The following is a 22,830-nucleotide window of genomic DNA, read 5'->3' on the forward strand; positions in this document are numbered from 1 at the left end:
AGAAGAAGAAGAAGAAGAAGAAGAAGAAGAAGAAGAAGAAGAAGAAGAAGAAGAAGAAGAAGAAGAAGAAGAAGAAGAAGAAGAAGAAGAAAAGAAAACAAGTTTAATGAAGGAAATAGGAGTGCAGACAGCTTGCCTTCGCTGTGGTACCCTGAGGCCTGTGGCTCATCGCCTTTTCTCCGAACACGGCCACTGCTTCTCCTGCGCTCCACCAGGGACCCTTTCTTCGATGTGTGTTTCTGATTACATTCACTATCAGTCAGGTGTCCTGAAAGAACAAGGAAATGGGAGTAAGCTGCTTTCTGCAACTAACCCCTACCCTCCTGAGAATCCAGGCTCCCTTTGGGACTTATAATAGTGCCACAAACTTATTATATACATGGATCAGAAACTGTAGGGGTCAGAACCATCCAACCTAAGTGTAAGACTCCCAGGGAGTTAGTGGAGCCTTCCAAATCTATACCATATCCTGAACAATCAATCATTAGTCTCAAACCACACTCATCATATTTCCCAGCTGACCTATGAAATAAAGTGGCTGATTAATAACTTCTCTGTGCTTCTGTGGAGGAACCAATCCCTTGCAAAAACAAGTAGGCACTGAGCTCCATCTCCAAAGCTTGGTAATTTTTAAAGGCAAAAGAAACAAACTTTTAAAAATTAATCTAAAATTGTCATAAACCCATATTTTTCATTCTTTCATCCATTTTTAAAATCTGAGGTGGGTGAGTTTTATTTTATTTTACTGAAGCAGAGCGTTGTTAGGGTTATGCTCTGATTTTATATTGTCCAGGCTGGCCCCACCTCACAGTAATTCTCCTGCCTCAGTCTCTTGAGTACTGAGGTTACAGATAAGCGTTACGACTACCTCTCGCTCTCATAAACTGAGAGCAAGATCGGCTTCTACTCATTTGGCAACAGTTCTCATTATGATGATGGCTTTAGGACACAGTTCTAAATCCTCTTCAAATGTGAGTTTTACATTATATTTCTATGTTCATTAATTCTCCTCTCCAACCTATGTTTCATCAAATCTGACTTCACTCAAATACTGTAATTCATTAATTCTTTATCAGTAACCACTGAGAAACCCCAAGGGACCTTTGTATTCTGTGTAACTTTCCCACCATCCAGCCCACAGTATGTAAATGTTATACTAAAAGGAGAGGTCAGACTGTAAAAAATACAATCTGCCAAGCAGCTGAGACCTAGAAGGTGAATTAAGTTTGAAAACAAGCTGATAGAAACTGTCCAGATTCTCAAATGCATAAGAGTTAACTACTTTATTTTCACATGCTGGTATACACAGAGCCTTGTAGGCACCCAGGTTGTCAGTAATGGAATGTGATGGATACTACTCAAACAATTGCTCCATGCAATCTTTAATTGCTTTTATCCATTTTGTTTATTTGAACCCAAAAGAAAGATTTACAGAAAGAAAAAAAATCAACTGCTGCAACTAAATGATACCAAGTTTAAATCACGAGGGATTCTCCTCATTGCAAACATAACATGCGCATCACTCCCTCCCACGAGTGGCCTCTCTCTGGCCCATAATTCCAGAAAGATGGCCTTTAAAAATCAATTTGCACTGAACACCATGTAGACAGCAGTTTCCAAGAGAAACCCAGTGAGTGGAGTCAAACATGGAGGTCCATGAGCCTGGCATCATCCACAGGTGACGCTTGGTCTCGGGGCTATTAAAACCTAGGCTTCCCTGGGCGGTGGGGGACACCGCTAACATGGCTTTAGTCCCTACATTCAGTAGGCAGAGACAAGCAGAAATCTCTGAATTTGAGGCCAGTCTAGTCTACAGAGCTACTTCCAAGATAGTCGGGGCTACAAAGAGAAACCCTCTCTCAAAACAAAACAAAAACAAAAACCAGGATGGAAGAAAATGCTCAATTACCAAAAAGATGATGTCAGCAAAATTCAAAACCCGGGAAATACACAAGTTAAATTACCTGGTTTTGAACCATAAATTGCACAGAAAAGTGGAACAAAAAAAAAAAAAAAAACCTATTCATTAAACGTAGCCTGTGTGCAGTGGCATGCACCTGTAGTCTACCAATGGAGACTCTAGGGAAGGAGGCCCACATGAGCTCAGAAATCTCGGCACTGCCTAGGCCAACATACCAAGACCCTATCTCAAAACCCTAAAAAGTAACCAAATCAGTAAAGCCAGCTGCAGTACAGTACACCTGTAATGCCAGCACACACAGGAGGCTGCAGCCAGGGCATCTTGAATATGAGACCCACCTACACTACAGAACAAGACCTTGTCAAGAAATGCATGAATCGGGCTGGTGAGATGGCTCAGTGGGTAAGAGCACCCGACTGCTCTTCCGAAGGTCCGGAGTTCAAATCCCAGCAACCACATGGTGGCTCACAACCATCCCTAACAAGATCTGATGCCCTCTTCTGGAGTGTCTGAAGACAGCTACAGTGTACTTACATATAATAAATAAATAAATCTTTAAAAAAAAAAAAAAAAGAAAGAAATGCATGAATCAAAATAAGTAAGTAAAATTTAAAAGTAACCGAAAATGGCTTACAACCATTTATAACTCCAGTTCCAGGGGATCTGATACCCTCTTCTGACCAATAAGAGCAGCAGGAACATATATGGTGCACATACATTCATGCAGGAAAAACACTCATACACATAAAATAATAATTTTTAAAATTTATTTATTTTTATTTTGTGTACATTGGTTTTTTTTTTGCCTGCATGTTTATCTGTAAGAGGGTGTCAGATCTCCTAAAACTGGAGTTACAGATAATTGTGAGCTGACATGTGCGGGCTGGAAATTTAATCTGGGCCCTCTGGAGAGCAGCCAGTGCTCTTAACCATGGAGCCATCTCCTCAGTCCAATAAAATAAATCTTTAAAGAAAATTATGAAATAACAGAAAAGACTCATCAAAATGTATAGACCTCTTTTGATTTTGGGAAAACTATACAAACCAGTAAAGACAGCACTTGCAATAGCAAGTCACTCACGGGTTTAGCAACTGTAAGCAGAATTACTTTCCTTTTGTTCCCATGCAGGAATCAAACACAGAGACTCGCACATATTAGGGAAACACTGAACTACATCCCCCACCTTCATTACTATTTTTAAATGTTTACAAATGATTTATATTTTTGTGGTATATATAAGAATATCTGTGAAAGAAGTAATATAATGTCTTGGATTTGCTAAGTAAAAGACATCAGTAAAAGTACAGGTTTTGGGTTACAGTTATTGAAACTAGGTGATGAATACATGGACAGGCGTTCTGACTACTTAGAACTGTTTGAAATTCTGTTATTAACAAGGGAACTGAAAGAATGGCCAGTGGTTAATAGCACTGACTACTCTTCCAGAGGACTTGAATTCAATTCCTAGTAACCACGTGGCAGCTCACAACTGTCTGTAACTCCAGCTCCAGGGGACCCAATGACTTCTTTTGGTCTCTCTGGGTACTAGCCACATGCATGGTACACTGATATGCACACAGGCAAAACACTCATCCATGTAAAAATATTTAAAATGTAAAAATATTTAAAAACAAAAACACGAAGAGTATAAAGCCTGATCAGAAGCCATGAGCTTCACTCATCCTCAAAGACCTTAGCTGCGCTATTTCTCAAAACTTTTTGTTTCAGTAGTTACTCAACAGTAGTTCTGTGCCCTGTAATGACTCCTTCCACTGATATTTAAGCACAGACGTAAAAACAATTTAAGAATTGTTATGTGCCTGGCAAACACAGAAGTGGATACTCACAGTCAGCTATTGGATGGAACACAGGGCCCCCAATGGAGGAGCTAGAGAAAGTACCCAAGGAGCTAAAGGGGTCTGCAACCCTGTAGGTGGAACAACAATATGAACTAACCAGTAACCCCTGAGCTCGTGTCTCTAGCTGCATATGTAGCAGAAGATGGCCTAATCGGCCATCATTGGGAAGAGAGGCCCCTTAGTCTTGCAAACTTTATATGAACCAGCACAGGGAAATACCAGGGCCAAGAAGTGGGAGTGAGTGGGTAGGGGAGCAGGGGCGGGGGGGAGGGTATAGGGAACTCATTTGAAATGTAAATACAGAAAATATCTAATAAAAAAAAAAGACAGTAATAGTTAAAAAAAAATGTTATGTAAGTAATGTACACTAATAAGACGGTCATTTTTTCTTTATTTGCACCTCTGTCCTTCAAAAACCTTGCGTTAGGGTAAGTAGGTATTCACCACCCATAAATATACCTTCTCTTGAAGCCCTTCATTCAAAACCATAGAATGAAACATGACCGGGTAGAAGACAAGGCAAAAGGTGTTTAATGAGATATTATGGAATCAAAAGGCTATCAGGACAAAGGTAGACGTAAGAAACATTGACAATCATATCGCATATGCCTTACTGATGAACTGCTGTGTGCAATGGAGCATCCTATCTCAGAACTATCTTGTTTCTTTGTATCCTCCTCAATTACCCAAATTCTGTACTGTTCTGCCTTGCATATCATTTACTACCTGCCCTGGTTTCTTTTTCTTGGGAGACTTTCTATGTAGGAATTGAATCGGACCAGCAGGGTTCTATGTGTAAGTCCCTACCTGTGTCCCGACTGCTCTGAGACACGGAATCATTCTCCACATTATAGATGACTGTCCCCTGAGAATCTGAAGAGAAGTGACTGACCACAGACTCATGGTGAAAATGTTTGTAGGGATAGCTCTCCGTTGAGGAATCTGTTCGAGTGTCACTTGAGATGGAAGGCTCCCTCCCTGAAGGAAGGAGGAGATACATATGCAAAAGTAAGAAAATTGAGAACAGCGACAGCCCTGAGGAAAAGAGATAGATGCAACAAAGACCCATAAGCAAGAACTTCCTCGAAGGAAGGGTGAGAAGAATACACCACAGAGCCATTCTTCCCAACACCCGTCTTCCAGGTAATCCAGACACACATACAATTCCTCCCACCCCTGTCCCTACCTTGCTGAAGCCCTCACTTTGCCTGCCACTGTGAAAAACTGTGGGGTTTTTAGAAAACCTATGGGGGAAAGTGGAAGAAATGAAAAAGTTGTGAGACGTAAGCTCTACATAGATGAAAGCCCCAGGCCAACCTGCCACACATGCCAGCTGGTCACCTATCTTAGAAGCTCTCTCCTACACTGTCACACATATTACTTTAAAAACTTGACATGCACATTTTTAGTATCTTTGAAAAGTCATGGGGCAGTTATTCACTCTTTACAGTGAATATGCCCAACAGAAGGCTTTTTCCCAGACCCTCAGCTAAAATAAACACAACAGACAAACGAGTACTTGACTGAAGGAAGAAATAAGGCAGGCCTGGGTGAGGTACAAAGCAGGAAGAGCAGTTGGACCTGATATAAGCACAGAGTTCAAGAGGCTGAGGCAGGAGGATCACCATGAAATAGAGGCCAACCTGCTACACAGTGAGTTCCAGGCTGGTCTGTGCTACACAGTGAGGCTCTGTCTTCAAGAACAAGCCAAATCAAAATAAACCAGCAGAAAGAAACACAGCAGACCAGACAGGAAGGATATGCAATGGAAGAGGAAAAATTATGGGGCAACTACCTTCTCTCTCAAAACCATACTAAGGAACCTGTTCAAGTGTCGCTTGAGATGAGGCTCCTCCGTCTCAAATCCTGTGTCTTTATAGAAATCAAACTCAAACTATGAGGCTATAGTTCAAATATTATCAGCCTCTGTGGGCTATCCTGGGATAGTTTTACTTCTATAAGAAGGTATTACGTAGTTCCAGACAGAGGATCACACTGGAACAAGTGACTCGTACACGGAGAATCGTCGTCTCTGCATCTGGAATTTAAACTTTTCCACCTCCAAGAATGAGTATTGTAGTGATGTAATGTTTCTTAACAATTCACTTAAGCTGGGAACTGATGAGAGGGCTCAGTGGTTAAAAGCACTTTCTGCTCTTGCAGAGAACTTGGGGTTCAGGTTCCAACACCCACATGGTAGATCATAACCATCCATAATTCCAGGTCCAGAGGATTCAACGAGCTTTTCTGGATTCTGTAGGCACCAGGCATAAACACAGTGCAACATACACACAGGCAAAACACTCACACACATAAAATAAAATAAATATATATCTTTTTCAGAATTGCCTCAAGCCACTGTACTACTGCTAATAGGAATCAATAGCCTTTAAGAATGTTCCAGGCTACCGAGGCATCCCTTATAACTGTATTTTAGTATCTCAACGCAAACAATCATAGTAGCCTTCTCCCTTTTGATTTGGGCCAGCTGATTTGAGCAATATACTCTTGAAAGCTCAAGAAAACTAAGCTGGATGCTAATCAGCTTGTGCACAAGTTGGCATTTCTTTCTTACTGTAATAGATCTTCTTTCTCCAAGCTACGCACTAACCCTGTGTATGAGACCCAACCATCTGACTATTTGGGGTAGTGGGAGAGCTAGGCTGCTCACCTGAGTCTTCACTATCATAGCACGTCTTGGTGTATGACAGGATCTGAGCGTGGGGAGGCAGGTCCTGGGCAGACACTGGAGTACCCTGGGGATCTGCATAGAGCAGCAGCAAGGGCTGATAATGCCCTTTAATACATTTGGTGACCACATCCTTCCACTTCGGACCAATCTGAACCACAAATACCAGAAGAACATGACAATTAACTTCATATCCACAATTCAAAACACAACTCCTTTTCTAATGTAGTTCTCTTACAATTAGAATTAGGTAGAAAAAAAAGAAAAGAAACAAAAAAAAAGATCTGAAATCTAAACTTAATGACTTTCTATTAACCCTTTTTTTAAAAAGATATTTAAAATAGTATCAGAGCAAAGAACAATGAATGTAGGGCTGGAGAGATGGCTCAGCGACTAAGAGCACTGACTGCTCTTCCAAAGGTCCTGACTTCAATTCCCAGCAACCACATGGTGGCTCACAACCATCTGCAATGAGATCCAATGCCCTCTTCTGGTGTGTCTGAAGACAGCTACAGTGTACTTGTATAAATAGAATAAATCTAAAATAAAAGAAAAGAAAAGAAATTATTTAAAAAATGAGTGTAAATAATTTTATCTCTGTAAAACAACCATTCAGCCTGGGATACACACAAAACCTCACAGAGGCGAGTGTGCTATATGCAGTCCAAGTCGCTTTGCTGATCAACTTCTTTTCACAGACATTAGATTAGAGCTCAGTTCCAATTTTCATCTCCACAATTTTCTCCTAAATATTAAAATCACCTTAACAAAGTAGAAAGGCAAAATAGGAACTGTCTTGCAGAGGGCCTTAGAAGAAACAATATTCAATTTCAGAATTCAAACCTGGCAGGACATAAAATGTCAAAGTGTCTAGGACAGACAGTTTGAACTTCTCACTCTTAGACTTGTGATGGATTCAGCTCAGCTGTCGCAGAGGAAGGGTAATATAACAGCCATAGAAACAACAAGTTATCAACCCCTGACTTACCCTTCTTAAGTGTGAACCAGACACATAAGAGGAATAAGCTATGGCTTTCCAGTTAGACAGCTAATATGATAGTTTACTCATATCAGACATTTAGTAAACTTAAAGTGAGTTGTCATTATTTTAATTGAAGCATAATTTACATTTTCACATATCAATCTTATTTACTATTTTATAAGAATACTTTTCAGGTTAAAAAAAAAAAACTAATGCTCAAATAATTTGTTACCCCCAAAAAAAGGAGAATATGGAAAATTGACAAAAAGCTTTGTTAATGGAAGATTTTACTTGAAATCTACAGATCGATATGGTCAACAGTCTTCATAGCTGCTGATTTTATAACTAAAATTATCAATTAGCTTCCTAATTGATTCAGACACATTTTATCCATATAGTCTGCTTTCGACAAGAATTTCTTGCTGTAAGTATCACTGTAACCCCGTGTTTCATATCTACCCAAAAACATGTTAACGTCTAATGAGTCATTATAGGGAAATGAGACTTAAAGGTAAATCTTTTTTATTTGTTTGTGTTTTAAGACAGGGTCTCCCTGTGTAGCCCTGGCTATGCTGGAACTTGCTTTGTAGAGAAGGCTGGCCTCCAATTCAAAGAGATACATCTGCCTCTATCTCTGCCTCCTGAGTGCTGGGATTAAAGGCATACACCACCACCACCACTGCCCGGCAAAGAATAATTTTGAATAGCCTTGAAACAAAGTATCACCTATGGATAATGCTAGGTTTAAAATCCTCAAATCTGTGTTAATCATATAATCTAATTAGTTGTATCACATGTTCCTATTCAAATCAACCATTTAATAATGATGATTTGTCAACTATAAAAACAGAACTAGGGCTGGAGAGATGGCTCAGCAGTTAAGAGTACTGACTGCTCTTCCAGAAGTCCTGAGTTCAATTCCCACCAAGCACATGGTGGCTTACAAACATCTGTAAATGGGATCCGATGCCCTCTTCTCGTGTGTCTGAAGACAGCTACAGTGTACTCATATACATAAAATAAGTATATGTCTTAAAAACAAAACAAAATAAAAAGCAGAACTATATTGAATGCCTACAGAGGAGACTGAGAAAATAATAAAACATATCCTGTTCTTATCTATTATAGAATTTACAATAAATGCACTTACATTTAGCAGATAAAGGCCAGGTGTAAGAGCTCTTATCTGTAATTTGAGGGGCTAAGAAAGGAGATCATCTACAATTGAGGACAGCCTGGACTACATTGTCAGTTCCAGGCTAGTCTGGACTACAAATCAAGACCCTGATTCAGAAAAAGAACAAACTGGGGGTTGGAGAAATGGCTCAACAGTTAAGACTGTTTAATGTTCTCACAGAGGACGGGAGTTCAGTTCTCAACACCCATGTCAGGTGGTTCACAAACACCTGTAATTTCAGGCCCAGGGAGGGAGAGCTGACACCTCTGGACACTGTGGGCACTTGCACTCATATGCACATACCCACATAAGTGGGCAAGCACAAATGTGCACATAAACACACAGACACAGCTTTTAAAATAATAAAAATTAAATCTTTTTTTAAGAAAAATAAAAACCAATGCAGTCACAAAGTATGTATGCCTTACCAACACTGTAGAGTAACAACCATTCAAAATTATCAAAATAAAAACTGAAGACAAATAAATGTGATTTTATTTTTATTTCAGTCACCAAATACTTCCAAGATCCTTGCATATTCATACCTCCTTGACATGAGCATCATCAAAATACATCCATTTTCGGATCTTTGTTTGAAAAAAGAATGTAGAATAATGCTTGCCATAGTAACAGATCATTCCTACTAAGTATAGTTCAGACTGCTTAGCCCGGTCATCTGTCACTCTGAAAAACAGCTTTGGAAAGGAAAGAGAGAAGGAGAAATCCATCACACAGTCGACATCTCACATAACCAATCCTTCAGCAGACTCCACCAACACTTCTCTTCCTTTCCCCAAACCTGAACAAGACCACACTATGTAGCCTTGCTGGAGGTGCTCACTATGTAGGCCAGTCTGGCCTCAAACACATGGTGATGCTTAAGCCTCAGACTTCTGAGTGCTGAGACTATAGGCATGCACTACCACACCTAGCTCTTCCATCAACACTTGTTGTTTGATTGAGATACAGCCTCATGTGGCATAGACTGCCTTTAGCTCACTGAATAGCTACAGATGACTGAACTCCTGATCCGCTACTTCTGTCCTCAAGTGCTGGGTTTCAGATGTGTACTACCATGTCCAGTGGTCACCAACATTTCTTTTTTTTTTTTTTTTTTNTTATTATTTTCTTTATTTACATTTCAAATGCTATCCCGAAAGTTTCCCATACCCCTCCCCCACCTCTGTTCCCCTTCCCACCCACTCCCACTACTTGGCCCAGGCCTTGCCTTGTGCTAGGTCATATAGAGTTTGGAAGACCAAGGAGCCTCTATTCCCACTGATGGCCGATTAGGCCATCTTCTGCTACATATGCAGCTAGAAACACAAACCCAGGGGGTACTGGTTAGTTCCTGTTGTTGTTCCACCTACAGGGTTGCAGCCCCCTTCAGGTACTTGGCTACTTTCTCTAGCTCCTCCATTGGGGACCCTGTGTTCCATCCAATAGCTGGCTGTGAGCATCCATTTCGGTGTTTACCAGGCACTGGCATAGCCTCACAAGAGGCCNCAATATCAGGGTCCCTTCAGCAGTATCTTGCTGGCATGAGCATTAGTATCTAGGTTTGGTGGCTGATGATGGGATGGATTCCCGAATGGGGTACTCTCTGGATAGTCCATCCTTTCATCTTAGCTCTAAATTTTGTCTCTGTACCTATAACCTTTCATGAGAGTTATGTTCCTTATTCTAAGGAGGAATGAAGTATCCACAAATGGTCATCCTTCTTGATTTTCTTCTGTTTTCCATAATGTGTCTTGGATATTCCAAGTTTCTGGGCTAATATCCGCTTATCAGTGAGTACATATCTAGTGACTTCTTTTGTGATTGGGTTACCTCACTAAGGATGATATCCTCCAAATACATCCATTTGCCCAAGAATTTCATAAATTCATTGTTTTTAATGGCTGAGTAGTACTCCATTGTGTAAATGTACCACAGTTTCTGTATCCATTCCTCTATTGAGGGACATCTGGGTTCTTTCCAGCTTCTGGCTATTATAAATAAGGCTGCTATGAACATAGTGGAGCATGTGTCCTTATTACCAGTTGGAAGATCTTCTGAGTATATGCCCAGAAGAGGTATAGCAGGATCCTCCAGTAGTACTATGTCTAATTTTCTGAGGAACCGCCAGACTGATTTCCAGAGTGTCACCAACATTTCTTAATGATGGTAGTAATTTGCTTCAAGCTGAAATATTTTTTTGCTGGTTCAGTTTATTCATTAGAAATGAACTAAAAATGTACACATTGTGGGACACGACTATAATACCAATACTGAGAGGCTGCGGCAGGAAAAGCCTTAAGCTAGCCTGTGTGCCATAGGATGAGTCAATACTTTCTTCCTGAGGTATAAAAGAAGCCAGAACAATTTCAAAACGAACAAAAATCAGCTCTCAAGTTTCAATTTTTTTCAAAATCTAGGTACTCAAATCTGTCTCAAGTGTTAAGAGATTCTGACCTAAAAAGTTACCTAGTTGAGAAAAATAATCAAAGTAATTAAGTCAAAAATCAGGCATGATAGCACACACCTGTAATCCTTTGTCCTTTATGTAAAGACTAAAAGGGGGTAGAGGCAAAAGGATTAGTCAGGGTAAAGGAGGCTACACATCTCACTGTCATCCAGCTGGGAGTATATGAGATTCTCTGACTCCGAGACAGAAATAAACAGAATATAGAAACTACAAAAAAAAAAAAAAAAAGCCTATTTTTAAGATTTTAGTGTACACAACCTGTTTCAGTTAGATTCCTTGAGGAGGAGAACCAAAATGTGACTCCAGACAATTCATTTATTCTCAAGAGTGGCCATTTAAAACAAGAACAGACTCTCCTTAGACACAGGACTACCCCAGACAGAAACTAGCACAAAAGAAACAGGACTTTCTGGTTCTCCTTGAATGGAAAGAAAACACTGCCTGTCCCTGCCTTAGGACATGGAGCTGATAAGAATGGGATCTACTCTTATACTCTTTCCCTATTCCCCAAAATAAATAAATTTTTAAAACCCTAAAATACTAACTTGTCATCTAACCCATTTCATTCCTGCAAGTCCTGTTGAGGGTTTGTCTTTTGCTGCCTACCGTGATGCTCCTATAGCCCTGGCAATTGCCAGTGTGACTCTCTCCCCGCCTTTTCTGTGATCCTCTCTGTCCAGAGGTAGCCAAGGCAGACTCCCCCAGATCCTGCCTGTCAGCTCCACTCTCCCCATCTACAATAAAAACCTTACCCTTCCTTCACAAGGGAGTGGCCTTGCGGTGGTTTCTTTACAGAGCCCTCATACACAATCACCTTCTCAACAGGTAGTGCTTCCTCATTTCCCACTCATGAGCGCAGGCCAGCAACTGTACCTCGTTCAGTTGCCAAAGTCAGAAAGCTTGTTCTTTAACCTTACTATTTCTCATGTTTGAATATACTTCTCTACACCATCCTGGTATAAAAATGAGCATCCCACAGAAACCGATTCTTCTTTTTTTCTTTCCCAGTATCTAAGTTCTGCCCATCTTGCTCATCAAGGTAAAAATTGTGCCACTTTTTCCGAAGGGGTTCCACCACCCTCACAAAAGTGATGTGGAAGCAAATCTGATGAGGCTCATGAATCTGCACACAGAAACACAAGTAGAGCTGTCCAAACTGCTTTCTTAATTGTCACATAGAACATAACTATCTGTTCAGTGCTTGAACAATACAGAAGTAAAGGTAACTAATACATACATCACCCAGCTTAAGGCAGGTGCCCAGACTGTGGATGACATCCTCTGCCAAGTCTGAATGCTCTGAGTCCCAAACAAGACCAATCGTGATAATCTGTGGTGCATTCATCAAGACACGGCGGATCCGGATTCTCTCCCCACAGTTGCTCTGAAATACACACACAGCACTAGTTCAAACATTCCTCCCTGCTCTACAGCAATGCTACAAGCCAGGGTTCTCTTCCTTGTCCTAAATTCCATAGCTTTAACTCACCGGACAGTTCCGCAGGTCCCCCATGGTGCTGGCATTCTGAAGCAGCTCACCAAACATACTTGGTGAAGGTTTCTCTCGCTTTTCCAGCATACAAATAGCCTGGTTACTTCAAGATGGGGAAAGGAGGGTGGTAATGGTAGTAGGTGTTATTCCAAATTATGGCTCAACTAAAAAATAAAATCATTCATACAAACCCCTAACTCACTTCTGTCTTTAAGACAGGGCCTCATTGTGTAGCTCTCTCTGCCTGTCTTGGAACTTGCTATGTAGACCGGTCTCAGTTTGGCCTCCAACACACAGAGATACACCAGCCTCTGCCTCCAAAGGACTGGGATTAAAGGTGTGGGTATGTGTGATTTTTTTTTCATTTACCCTGTCCTGACTAGTCTCAGTGTCCTACAAACACAGTTCCCAAATTCAAAACCCACAGAATCCCCATTTCTCTTTGGACTTTGCTAGCCACAAATAAGCCTACAAATTCTGAAGTTTCATAATACAGCACAAATTAAGCAATAAAAATATATGCTAGTTGGTGGCCTTCAGTTAAAACCCAATCGACTGGAGGAATGCCTAACAGTACAAATTATGTAAGAATGGTCTGGAAAAATGGTTCAAGTAACAGTTAAAAGCACTAGCTGTTCTTCCAGAGGACCCAGGTTCAGTTCCTAGCACCACATGTAAGCTCATGGCTATCTATAACCCCAGTTCCAGGGGATCCTCCAACACTCTCCCTGATCACTGCAGGCACCAGGCATAAGCTTATTGTTCAAACATACATGCAAATAAAACATTCAAATACATAAAATAAAAATATGTAAGCCTTAAAGAAAAAAGAAAAAAAAAGAACTGCGTAAAACTCACCAAAGGGAAGTAGTAGAGATGTAATGCACCATCTGGATGAAAGGCAGTGGGTCAGAAGTGGCACCGCAGCTGGTACACACACACTGGGCCAGAGGAGAAAAGGGAAACTAAGTAGCCAGTCATGAACTGTTTGGAAACTCTACATCCTCAGATAAAATATTCTTAAAGAAAAAGTCCAAGATATAGATTTACCTGCTCAAACAATGTCATTGCAAATTTCTGGTGGGAAATGCAGTGCTGAGCAGTACATATATCCTCTTTGGTTTCATCAGCAATATGGAAATGAATTCTCATCAGGAGGTTTTCCTGACAGGAAAACACAAAAGCACTACACTTAAATCCCAAACCAGCAAAGTGGGAAGCAACTTACCAAGACACAGCAACCTTCCTGGAAAGCAAAAATATCTCTAAATATTTTTAATCTTTTTTAAAGAGTAAATTGATGATAGATAAATGAAATTAATATAACCCATAGAGCATTCAGATTTTAACAGTTTTATATGAACTTGTGATTATATGTATCTCAATACAATTTCATCATATACGGTCATGTAACCACTTCCACCATCAAGACACCAAAGAGTGATGCTGGAAAGATAGCTCAGTGGTTAAGAGCACATGATGCTCTTCCAGAGGACCTACCTGGGTTTGATTCCCAGCACCCATATAGTAGCTCACAACTGCCTGTAACTCCAGGTCCAGGGACTCTGATGTTCTCTTCTGATTTCTGTGGGCATCAAACATGCATGTGGTGCAGAGACAGCATGCAGGCAAAACACTCCATATACATAAATTTAAAGTAAATCTTTTTTTTTTTTTCATCACCACAGAAGCTCCTCCACCCTATCTCTTTATCGTCTCACCTATCTATCTATACTCCTAACTCCCAGCAACCACTAGCCCTACTTCTCCATATTTATCACTGTCATTTCAACAATACTAAAGATTATAAAAATGGTAGCATATAGCTCATAATTTCTTTTTTGAACAGGGTCTCCTATATCCTAGGCTAACTTTGAATTCACTATGTAGCCTGGGATGACCCTGAACTTCTAATATTCCTGCTTCCATTTCATGAGTGCTGGAATTCCAAGTGTGTATCACTATGCCCAATTTATACATTAGGGATTAGACTCAAAGATACAAGCACATTAAGCAAGTACTCTTACCAACTGAGCTACATCTTCAATCCCAGTAAATAAGCTTTTGATATTATATTCTCATTCAATATTAATCCTTTACAACCGTCTTTTTTGATTTTTGAGATAGGACTCCAGTCCTACAAGATCTCTACTGCAAGACCCAATCTCAAAAAGAAGCTGGGCAGTGGTGGCAAACGCCTTTAACCCTAGCACTTGGGAGGCAGAGGCAGGCGGATTTCTGAGTTCGAGGACAGCCTGGTCTACAGAGTGAGTTCCAGGACAGCCAGAGCTACACAGAGAAACCCTGTCTTGAAAAACCAAAGATAGATAGATAGATAGATAGATAGATAGATAGATAGATAGATAGATAGAAAAATAAATTCACTATGAAAGCTAGCCAATGACTCCAACTCTTCTGTACTCTGTTCTACTCATCCAACTTCAAAAGGTTATTTATTACACTCTGTGCGTTGGCACATGCATTTAGCACTTGGAAGGTGGGTGAACAAGGATTAAAGTCACTAGAGCAAAGTAACTGTTTATATAGAACATGGTAGTTTCCATTTAATATTGATAGAAACAGAGAATCTCAAAATATGGGTTCTCCAGAGCAGCAGCATCAATACATCATGGTCCGACACCAGATTATTGAATCAAGGCTCTGGAACTACAATTTGTACTTCAACATGCCTTGGTTTCTCTGAAGGTAAAAAGCCACTGTTTTATGCAGTGAAAAGCATTAAGTTACCCTAAACCTGAAAGGAAAAAAGTCATAAAGAACACTAGACAATTCACGTTGTAGTAGACTCTGGAACTCTGAGACAGTTAAGAAAATCCCAGTTTGGGGCTGGAGAGATGGCTCAGTGGTTAAGAGCACTGGCTGCTCTTCTGAAGGTCCTGAGTTCAAATCCCAGCAACCATATGGTGGCTCACAACCATCTGTGATGAGACCTGATACCCTCTTCTGGTGTGTCTGAAAACAGCTACAGTGTACTTACCTATAATAAATCAATAAATCTTTTTAAAAAAAAAGTCCCAGTTCCAGGGACCAGAGACCAGGACATAGTAAATGCCATCATAAAATAGTCAGTCCTTGATGGAGAGTAACAATTCTATCCATATCAAAGAGGACAAGAGGGTATACCTACAAAGCATTCTGCAGCATCATCCATGATCCCCAGCTGGAAACGCTGTTCATCTTGGAAAGTCTTTGCCAGAGCACTGCGGAGAGTGTCAGAAGGAAGCACTTTTTCACTACTACACTGAAACTGGTTAAAGATGCCCTGTAGGGAAGAGGTTAAACAAGAGGAAAAGCACAATGCTGTTATTAAGCTTCTGTACATCCTAGTCTGTCATCCTTATGATGACAGTCATGGAAACAAGATATATTCAGCTAGTAATTTTAAAAAATACAGACTAAAAATCAGGATGGGAAGAGTATCTCTGCTGTAGATCTTGCATCTGAGTGTCATGCTACAGGAACACACTAAGAGAGCCCATTGTCATGATGAGATATAATGTAGTATACATTACAATACTTCTTATGAGACAGAAAAGTAGTAGATGTTTCTAGAATTAAGCTACATGCAAATGGATTGGCAATTGTTCTTTGGGAAGCATCCTCCTATGAAACTTAGCCCTCTCTTGTATTTCTCGGATAATATAAGATTCCCAAACTTACAAAGAATATACCAAGTCAAGTATTGTCTATAATCCCAGCACCTAAGAGACTGAGGCAGAAAGGTCAAAAATTTGAAGCCATCTGTGTGTGGTAGTGCACACCTTTAGATGTTACTCACCACACACATTCGTTCAGTAATACAAGAAGAAAAAGGAAGAAGAAAAAACAAAGGAGGAAGGAGAGGAGGATGAAGAAAAGGAGGAAGAAGAGGAGGAGGAGAAGAAACAACAATAGAAAGCTCTGTGTATCACCCACCCACCCACCCCCCCCAAAAAAAACAGAAATAAGCACTCAGTTATGTTTACTTCCAGTTGCTACCTTGTAATTCATTGGCCAAAACCCTTGAAAATCATGATTGAACCTCTCCTGGTCTCAGAACTTACATCCTGTCAATCATACTTCTACACTCAAAACATGTTCAGACTTCACACTGCTCGCCTCCTCACCTGGTGTCCACTACCCTCTTCACTGCATAATTGTTACCTATTTCTTTTTTTAATTTTTTTTAAGATTTAATTTTTATTGTTTTTATAGAGAGTGTGGGTATATCCAATGATATGTACAGTGGAGGCCAAAGGTTTTAGAAGCTTGAAGCTGGAGTTATACGCACTTGTACGACACCTGAAATAGGTTCAGGGAACTAACTGAACTTGGGTCCTCTGGAAGAACCACTGAACCATCTTTTCAACCCAACTGCAACCATTTCTTAACTGAACCATATCTCCAAGGAAATACATAGTATTTTCAAAACAGTAATCAAATAATTTTTTAACATGAAATAAAATTAGGTGATAGAGAGCTTGGCTAACATGCACAAAGTCCTTGGTTAGACCTCAGCCATTGCACAGATCACATACCTATATTGCCACCACTCCAGATATACAGGCAGGAAGATCAGAATGTAAGCCTTGGCTACACAGCAAGTTTAAGGTCAGATTAGGCTACTTAAGACTGCCTCAAAAAAAAAAAAAAAAGAATCTAATGTCATTCTTCTGTTGAAAACCCTCCAAAGATTCTCCATCAAATGTGCAGTAAAAGCCAAAATGAAAATGCTACATGTTATTGGATCAACTGGTCCAATTGTGATTCACCACACCAGCCATATGGGCCTCTCACTATGTCCCACAACTACTATGCATGCTCTAGACCAGGGACTTTGTACTTGCATTCCTTACTTGAATCACTTTTTCTCTCAGTGTGCAACTTGACCACTTATATCCTGCAAATTTTTATGTATCACTTCTCAGTACAGTAACTCTAGATCAACCTACTTAAATTGCCAGCTCTATGCCGGGCATGCACACCTTTAATCCCAGCACCCTGGAAGAAGAGGAAGGCAGATTCCTGAGTCCGAGGTCAACCTAGTCTAAAGAGTGAGTTCCACAGGGCTGGAGAGATGGCTCAGCAGTTTAAGCGCACTGGCTGCTCTTCTAGAGGACTTGAGTTCAGTTCCCAGCACCTACATGGCAGCTCATGACTCTCTGTAGCCCCAATTTCAGGGGATCTGGGGCCTTCACAGACATGCATGCAGGCAAACTACCAATACACATAAAACAGAAATAAATAAATCTTTTTTAAAAAGAGAGAAGGAGGGAGAGGAAGGGGAAGAGAAGTGAGTAAGTGGGTTCCAGGGCAGCCAGAAATCCTAACTTGAAAAAACAGAAAAGAAGGAAAAGATAGAAAGAAAGATAAAAAGAAAGAAAAAACACAAGTTCTCTTTTCTTTTCCTAAATCTCCACCATTGCCTATTTTTTTCCAATAGCACTTATTATTAACATATTTTAGTTATTGTCTACCTCTATTTCCTAGAATATAGAAATTAGAAAAAATAAGTTTTGCTCTTTTATTGCTTGATATGCTCTCATGGTCTAAAATAACACTATTATATAAAAGGCAACAGAAATGCATGTTTTAAGTAACTGATTCAATCAATCATGTGATATGGGAAGATCTCATGAAAAAAGAATATTAAAGGAACTTTCTCCTCTCTCCTTTAAAAAAAAATAAAGAAAATTAGACTGGAGAGATGGGTCAGCAGTTAAGAGCACTGGCTGCTCTTCCAGAGCACTTAGGTTCATTCCCAGCATCCACATGGCAGCTCACACTTGTCTGTAACTGCAGTTCAAGAGCTTCTGACAACCAACACACACACACACACACACACACACACACACACACACACTCACTCGCAGCAAACATCAATAAACATAAATTTAAAACAAATTAAAAGAAAATACTGAAATCACACAGAAAAGCTGAAAACCTTGAGGTAATATAAGTTGTTAAAGCAAACTGGAACTAAGTTTGGCTCTGCTCATTCTGAAGTTAAAATTGTTTTCCTCATTTCCCTCTCTCACTGGCATCATTGCTGTTCATCCATGTTAACTACTCCAAAGCCACTCAAGTACAGTTGCCATGTAACTTACTACGTAAGTATGTATGTAACTTACACATGAGTCCAATGTGGTGGGGGAGGCAGGGCCAAAAGACATACTCAGTATCAACTAATAAATTCTGAGGAAAATCTACTATAATTATTCCGAGTTATTTTGGAGCAGTTTAGGATCTACTTGCGTCTCTATTATAAAGTTAAGTGAGGGCACGGCTAGCTGCTCTGTAGTTTGTTGTTGAAGACTAAGCGTGCCTACAAGAAAGCACTTAAACTAGATGGAGGTCTGCAGTTTAACCATGGGATCTCTATCCTATAGACTGAAAATTTGTAGGAATGAAGAGAAACAAGGGAAAAGAAAAATGGGAAAGCAATGACAACTACTACAAATCACACAGATGGTGGCTTGGGCCTGATGACAGCTGTTGATTCCTGAAAAAAAAAACAACAACAACAACAAAAACAAACACAGATAGATAGGTGGATGGATGGATGGATGGATGGATAGATAGATAGATTGATTGATTGATTGACTGATTGATATCACCAGTTTGACAAGACTTGTGATCAGCAGCTGGCTCATCTCAGCTGTTACTGATAAGGCACAGTGCTGACAAAAACTCTACCTCCAGGCATTAGGGCCTTTGTTTGGGGTCTAAACTGGTCTGCGTGCCTGACACCCTCCTCAATTGCTCTCCTTCATAGTTTTTATTGAGACAGGTCTCTCACTGAACCTGGATCTCACAGACTCTGCTAGACTGTCTAAACAACAAACTCCCAGGGATCTTCCTGTGTCAGCCTCCAGGCACTGGGATTAAAGGCATTTACTACCATGACTGGCTTTTTATGAAGGTGCTGGGAATTTAACATGGATCCTCCTGCTTAAGCAGCAGTCAATTTACCAACTGAGCTATCTCCTAAGCTTCTAAAACTAATTATAAAATAACTAGGAAATTATTTCTAGAATAACTCTGTATAAATTAGACATTTGCAAATTTCAACCCCTTTAGTCTTGGTTGAGTTTCCTCGGAAATTAAACCCTACTATTTGTAAAGCATTCCTACTGAAATTACATTCTGTCCAATGCACAGCAGAAACTGTACAGCAACCTTAACCATTTGGGCCCTGATTTGGTGGCAGGTATGTATAATCCTAGTACTCTAGAAGCTGGTATAGGAGGAGTGCCATTAATTTGAGGCCAGCCTGGGCCACAATGTGAAGACAATGTCTCAAAAATATATAAATAAATTTTAAAAGAAAAGGAAAAGAAAGAAAGAAAGAAAGAAAGAAAGAAAGAAAGAAAGAAAGAAAGAAAGAAAGAAAGAAAGAAAGAAAGAAAAGCAGGTTTCCTGTGACCTTAAGTAACTAGGGTATGGGCACAGAAAGAAAAGGCCTAAGGTCAGAGCTCTGTCTGCACCCAGTGGATAGGCAACAACAGACCTGGCTCTTATATCCAGTAGCATCTCCATGCTGTATTCTTTTCTCATCCCTTAACTAATTAGAGGCATCCTTCCCCCATCCACTTTGACTGAATCCTCTATTTTCTTACTTAAATTCACATCAGTCTTGCTCTGCTATCTAGGAAGAACTGTGTTAGGGATGAGCAGCCTGAGCCTCCCTAGCTTGCATCTGTGGAGTTCTAACACTGCAAGAAGCTGAAGCACAAAGCCCCTCTGTTAGGGCAGCACACTAACCCTTGTGTGTCCCTCTCACATGAGCACAGGGGCTGGAACGGGCCTCCTCCTGGTCTCTTTTTCACCCTCCTCCCACCTTTCCCAGAGGGAGATCCTGTTCACACCAAAGAAAGCCAAGAACATTTAGTTCAGCAGTAAGAACAGGTGGCAGTACCAATAAGGAACAAAACCTGGTATTATTCCAATTGCTGAGTTCTACAGTAGGGAGAGAGAAAGGACTCAGACCTAGGAGCCATTTTTTCTTGTGTATTCCTAACAATTCTATTTTGATAAGCCAAAAAACCACAACACCTTTCAGATTTCTGCTTACACTTCCTCCCTTGAGAAAATGAAAGGTCCTTATCAATCATGAAATAGTAAATTACCTTTATCTGTTAATTATTTTCCTGGATGCAGTACAAAAGCAACAAGACTTTAATGACTAGAAGCAGGTGCTTCCCCACCCATCGCTCTTGGATCCAGTAGCAGACAGTTCTGTCCATGTGAGCACATCACTATTTGGATTAGCAAAAGCCATGGAAATAAGACAGAATTGCCATGAAGACAGAACATCTTTGTGCTTTGGCATCTGCAAATGCAGCTGTTCCTTAAAACTTTTCTTTTTTCCCCCCTAAAACACATACCCTTGCTTTTAAGCAGAGAACAGCTTTTTTATTTCTCTCTCTGAATATCTTAGCTTTACATCTAAATTAATTCATAAGTATTAGAGACAGTGAGGTTCAGGAAGAAAATGTTCTCACTGATTCCAATACTTTTAAGTGCCCAAGATATCAGAATGTCTTCCAGAGAGCAGTCCAGATTCCATCTCTCACAGGCCAGCAATACCTCCTGCAAAGGCATCATACATTCCATGCCTGCTGTCTGCTCAGCTCTTCAGGATCCCATTCATTTCTGGGCTTCCCAATTTGTTTGGTATTTTGACTCTCATAATCACTCCTTCCCTATACTTAAATGTAGACAATCTAGTCTGCAAATATAAGCCTCTAGAGGTAAAGGGAGTTAGTCCTTGAGACCTGCCAATGGCTGGGGGAAAAAAACCAAAACCTTTCATTGGTTTTGTGTGATGTAAGAATGCTGAAAGGTCTTCAAGACAAGGCAAGGCCATGTGCATAATAACCATGTACCACCAGATATGCTAACAAAAGATTTTCACATTTTGTTACAGAAAAATCTTAACTGCATCAAGAGCAGGCAGAATGAGATGACCAGTTTCTACATGTCCATAATCCAAGCCAACAGCTACCATTTTGTGGTTCATTTAATTCCCGTTCTTTTGACTGCCTGTATTATTTATTCTACTCCCAATCATTTGAGGCACATGCCAGACATTTAGAATATGCCTATGCATATTCCAGAATAGAACTCTAAAAAAATAAGAACTCTTTGTTTAAAGATTGCCTGTACCATCCTCCAAACAGGTAATAATAATGCCTTAATATCATCAGAAACCCATCCAGTTTAATAGAAGCTGGGGGCACCGGGAAGGAACATTGTCTTTTTACTATGTAACCCAAGATAATTTCCAACTCACTACATAACCAAGCTGATCTCAAACTCACAGCTAGGTTCCCTCCCAAGCCTCTGAATGCTGGAGCCACAAGCAGGTACCATCAGGTCCAAGTACACAAACATCTGATCCAACTTCAGAAAACACAAAGAACAACTGCCTACTGTTTCCCTTGGGATTCTCTTCCCTTATGACTAAAAAGCCTGCCTTTAGACTTCTTAATTATAAAAGCAACCACATATCCTACATTGTTGTCTTTAAATTGTTATCAATATCTACTGGTAAATTTAAGCCTTTATTTATACACAGTTCATAACCTGATCTTTTGGTCTTAGAATCACAAGGATAAAGAACAATAAAGTTACTTATCACACTTATTCCTGCTTCTATTCATTGAAAGACATTTCCATACTTTCAAAGGCAGAGGTAGACAGAGACAAAACTTCAAAACAATGAATACAGACAAAGATGGGCCAGAACACAATACTACTTGTAGTGAAAAATCATAAACTGATATTTATATTTTATACAATACAATGAGCACTTTACTAACTTTGCCATAACAAAACATGAGGGTCATCACAGATTACTGACATACTAGAAGCAATACCATATCCACTCACTGTACTGAGAGAATGAATGAATCTTGTGGATATGCACAAACATTAAGTCTGGATTGAGTTTCAGACTACCATAAATTCTGGAAAGGAAAGAGTTATCATGATTTCTATATTTTTTTCCTCGTAGTTAAACCCTTCTATTTGACTAACATGTGCAATCTGAACTCCAAATTCTAAAAAGGATGAGGGTTACCCACAGTCTAGGAGGACTTAAGAACCAAGACACCTATTCAAAGGACAACACAATTATGCTCGATTTCATGGGTAATCAAAAGAAGGGAGCTCAACACAAACACATACGAATTGAATACACAAAGACTTACTTCCTCATGTGTAGATGTTTTTTTTTTT

The 22,830-nt window shown here is 40.0% G+C and overlaps 1 protein-coding gene across 6 annotated transcripts in view; it reads right to left on the reverse strand.

The window, feature by feature from the left end:
* Positions 1 to 22,830, reverse strand: part of Usp54 (ubiquitin specific peptidase 54) — a 96,164-nt gene that overhangs the window by 27,779 nt on the left and 45,555 nt on the right. For 5 of the 6 annotated variants that reach the window (XM_029541737.1, XM_029541736.1, XM_029541738.1 and 2 more), the window contains exons 4-12: positions 15,737 to 15,871; positions 13,639 to 13,752; positions 13,447 to 13,529; positions 12,586 to 12,691; positions 12,334 to 12,480; positions 9,175 to 9,324; positions 6,453 to 6,621; positions 4,589 to 4,759; positions 137 to 268 (exon numbers count right to left, since the gene is read on the reverse strand). In XM_029541737.1, the coding sequence (XP_029397597.1) occupies positions 137 to 268; positions 4,589 to 4,759; positions 6,453 to 6,621; positions 9,175 to 9,324; positions 12,334 to 12,480; positions 12,586 to 12,691; positions 13,447 to 13,529; positions 13,639 to 13,752; positions 15,737 to 15,871 (1,207 nt within the window). The remainder of the gene's footprint in view (positions 1 to 136; positions 269 to 4,588; positions 4,760 to 6,452; positions 6,622 to 9,174; positions 9,325 to 12,333; positions 12,481 to 12,585; positions 12,692 to 13,446; positions 13,530 to 13,638; positions 13,753 to 15,736; positions 15,872 to 22,830) is intronic. The other variant, XM_021203269.1, reaches the window with a different exon arrangement.

This window comes from Mus pahari, chromosome 8 (assembly GCF_900095145.1).
Source record: "Mus pahari chromosome 8, PAHARI_EIJ_v1.1, whole genome shotgun sequence".
Lineage (NCBI taxonomy): Eukaryota > Metazoa > Chordata > Mammalia > Rodentia > Muridae > Mus > Mus pahari.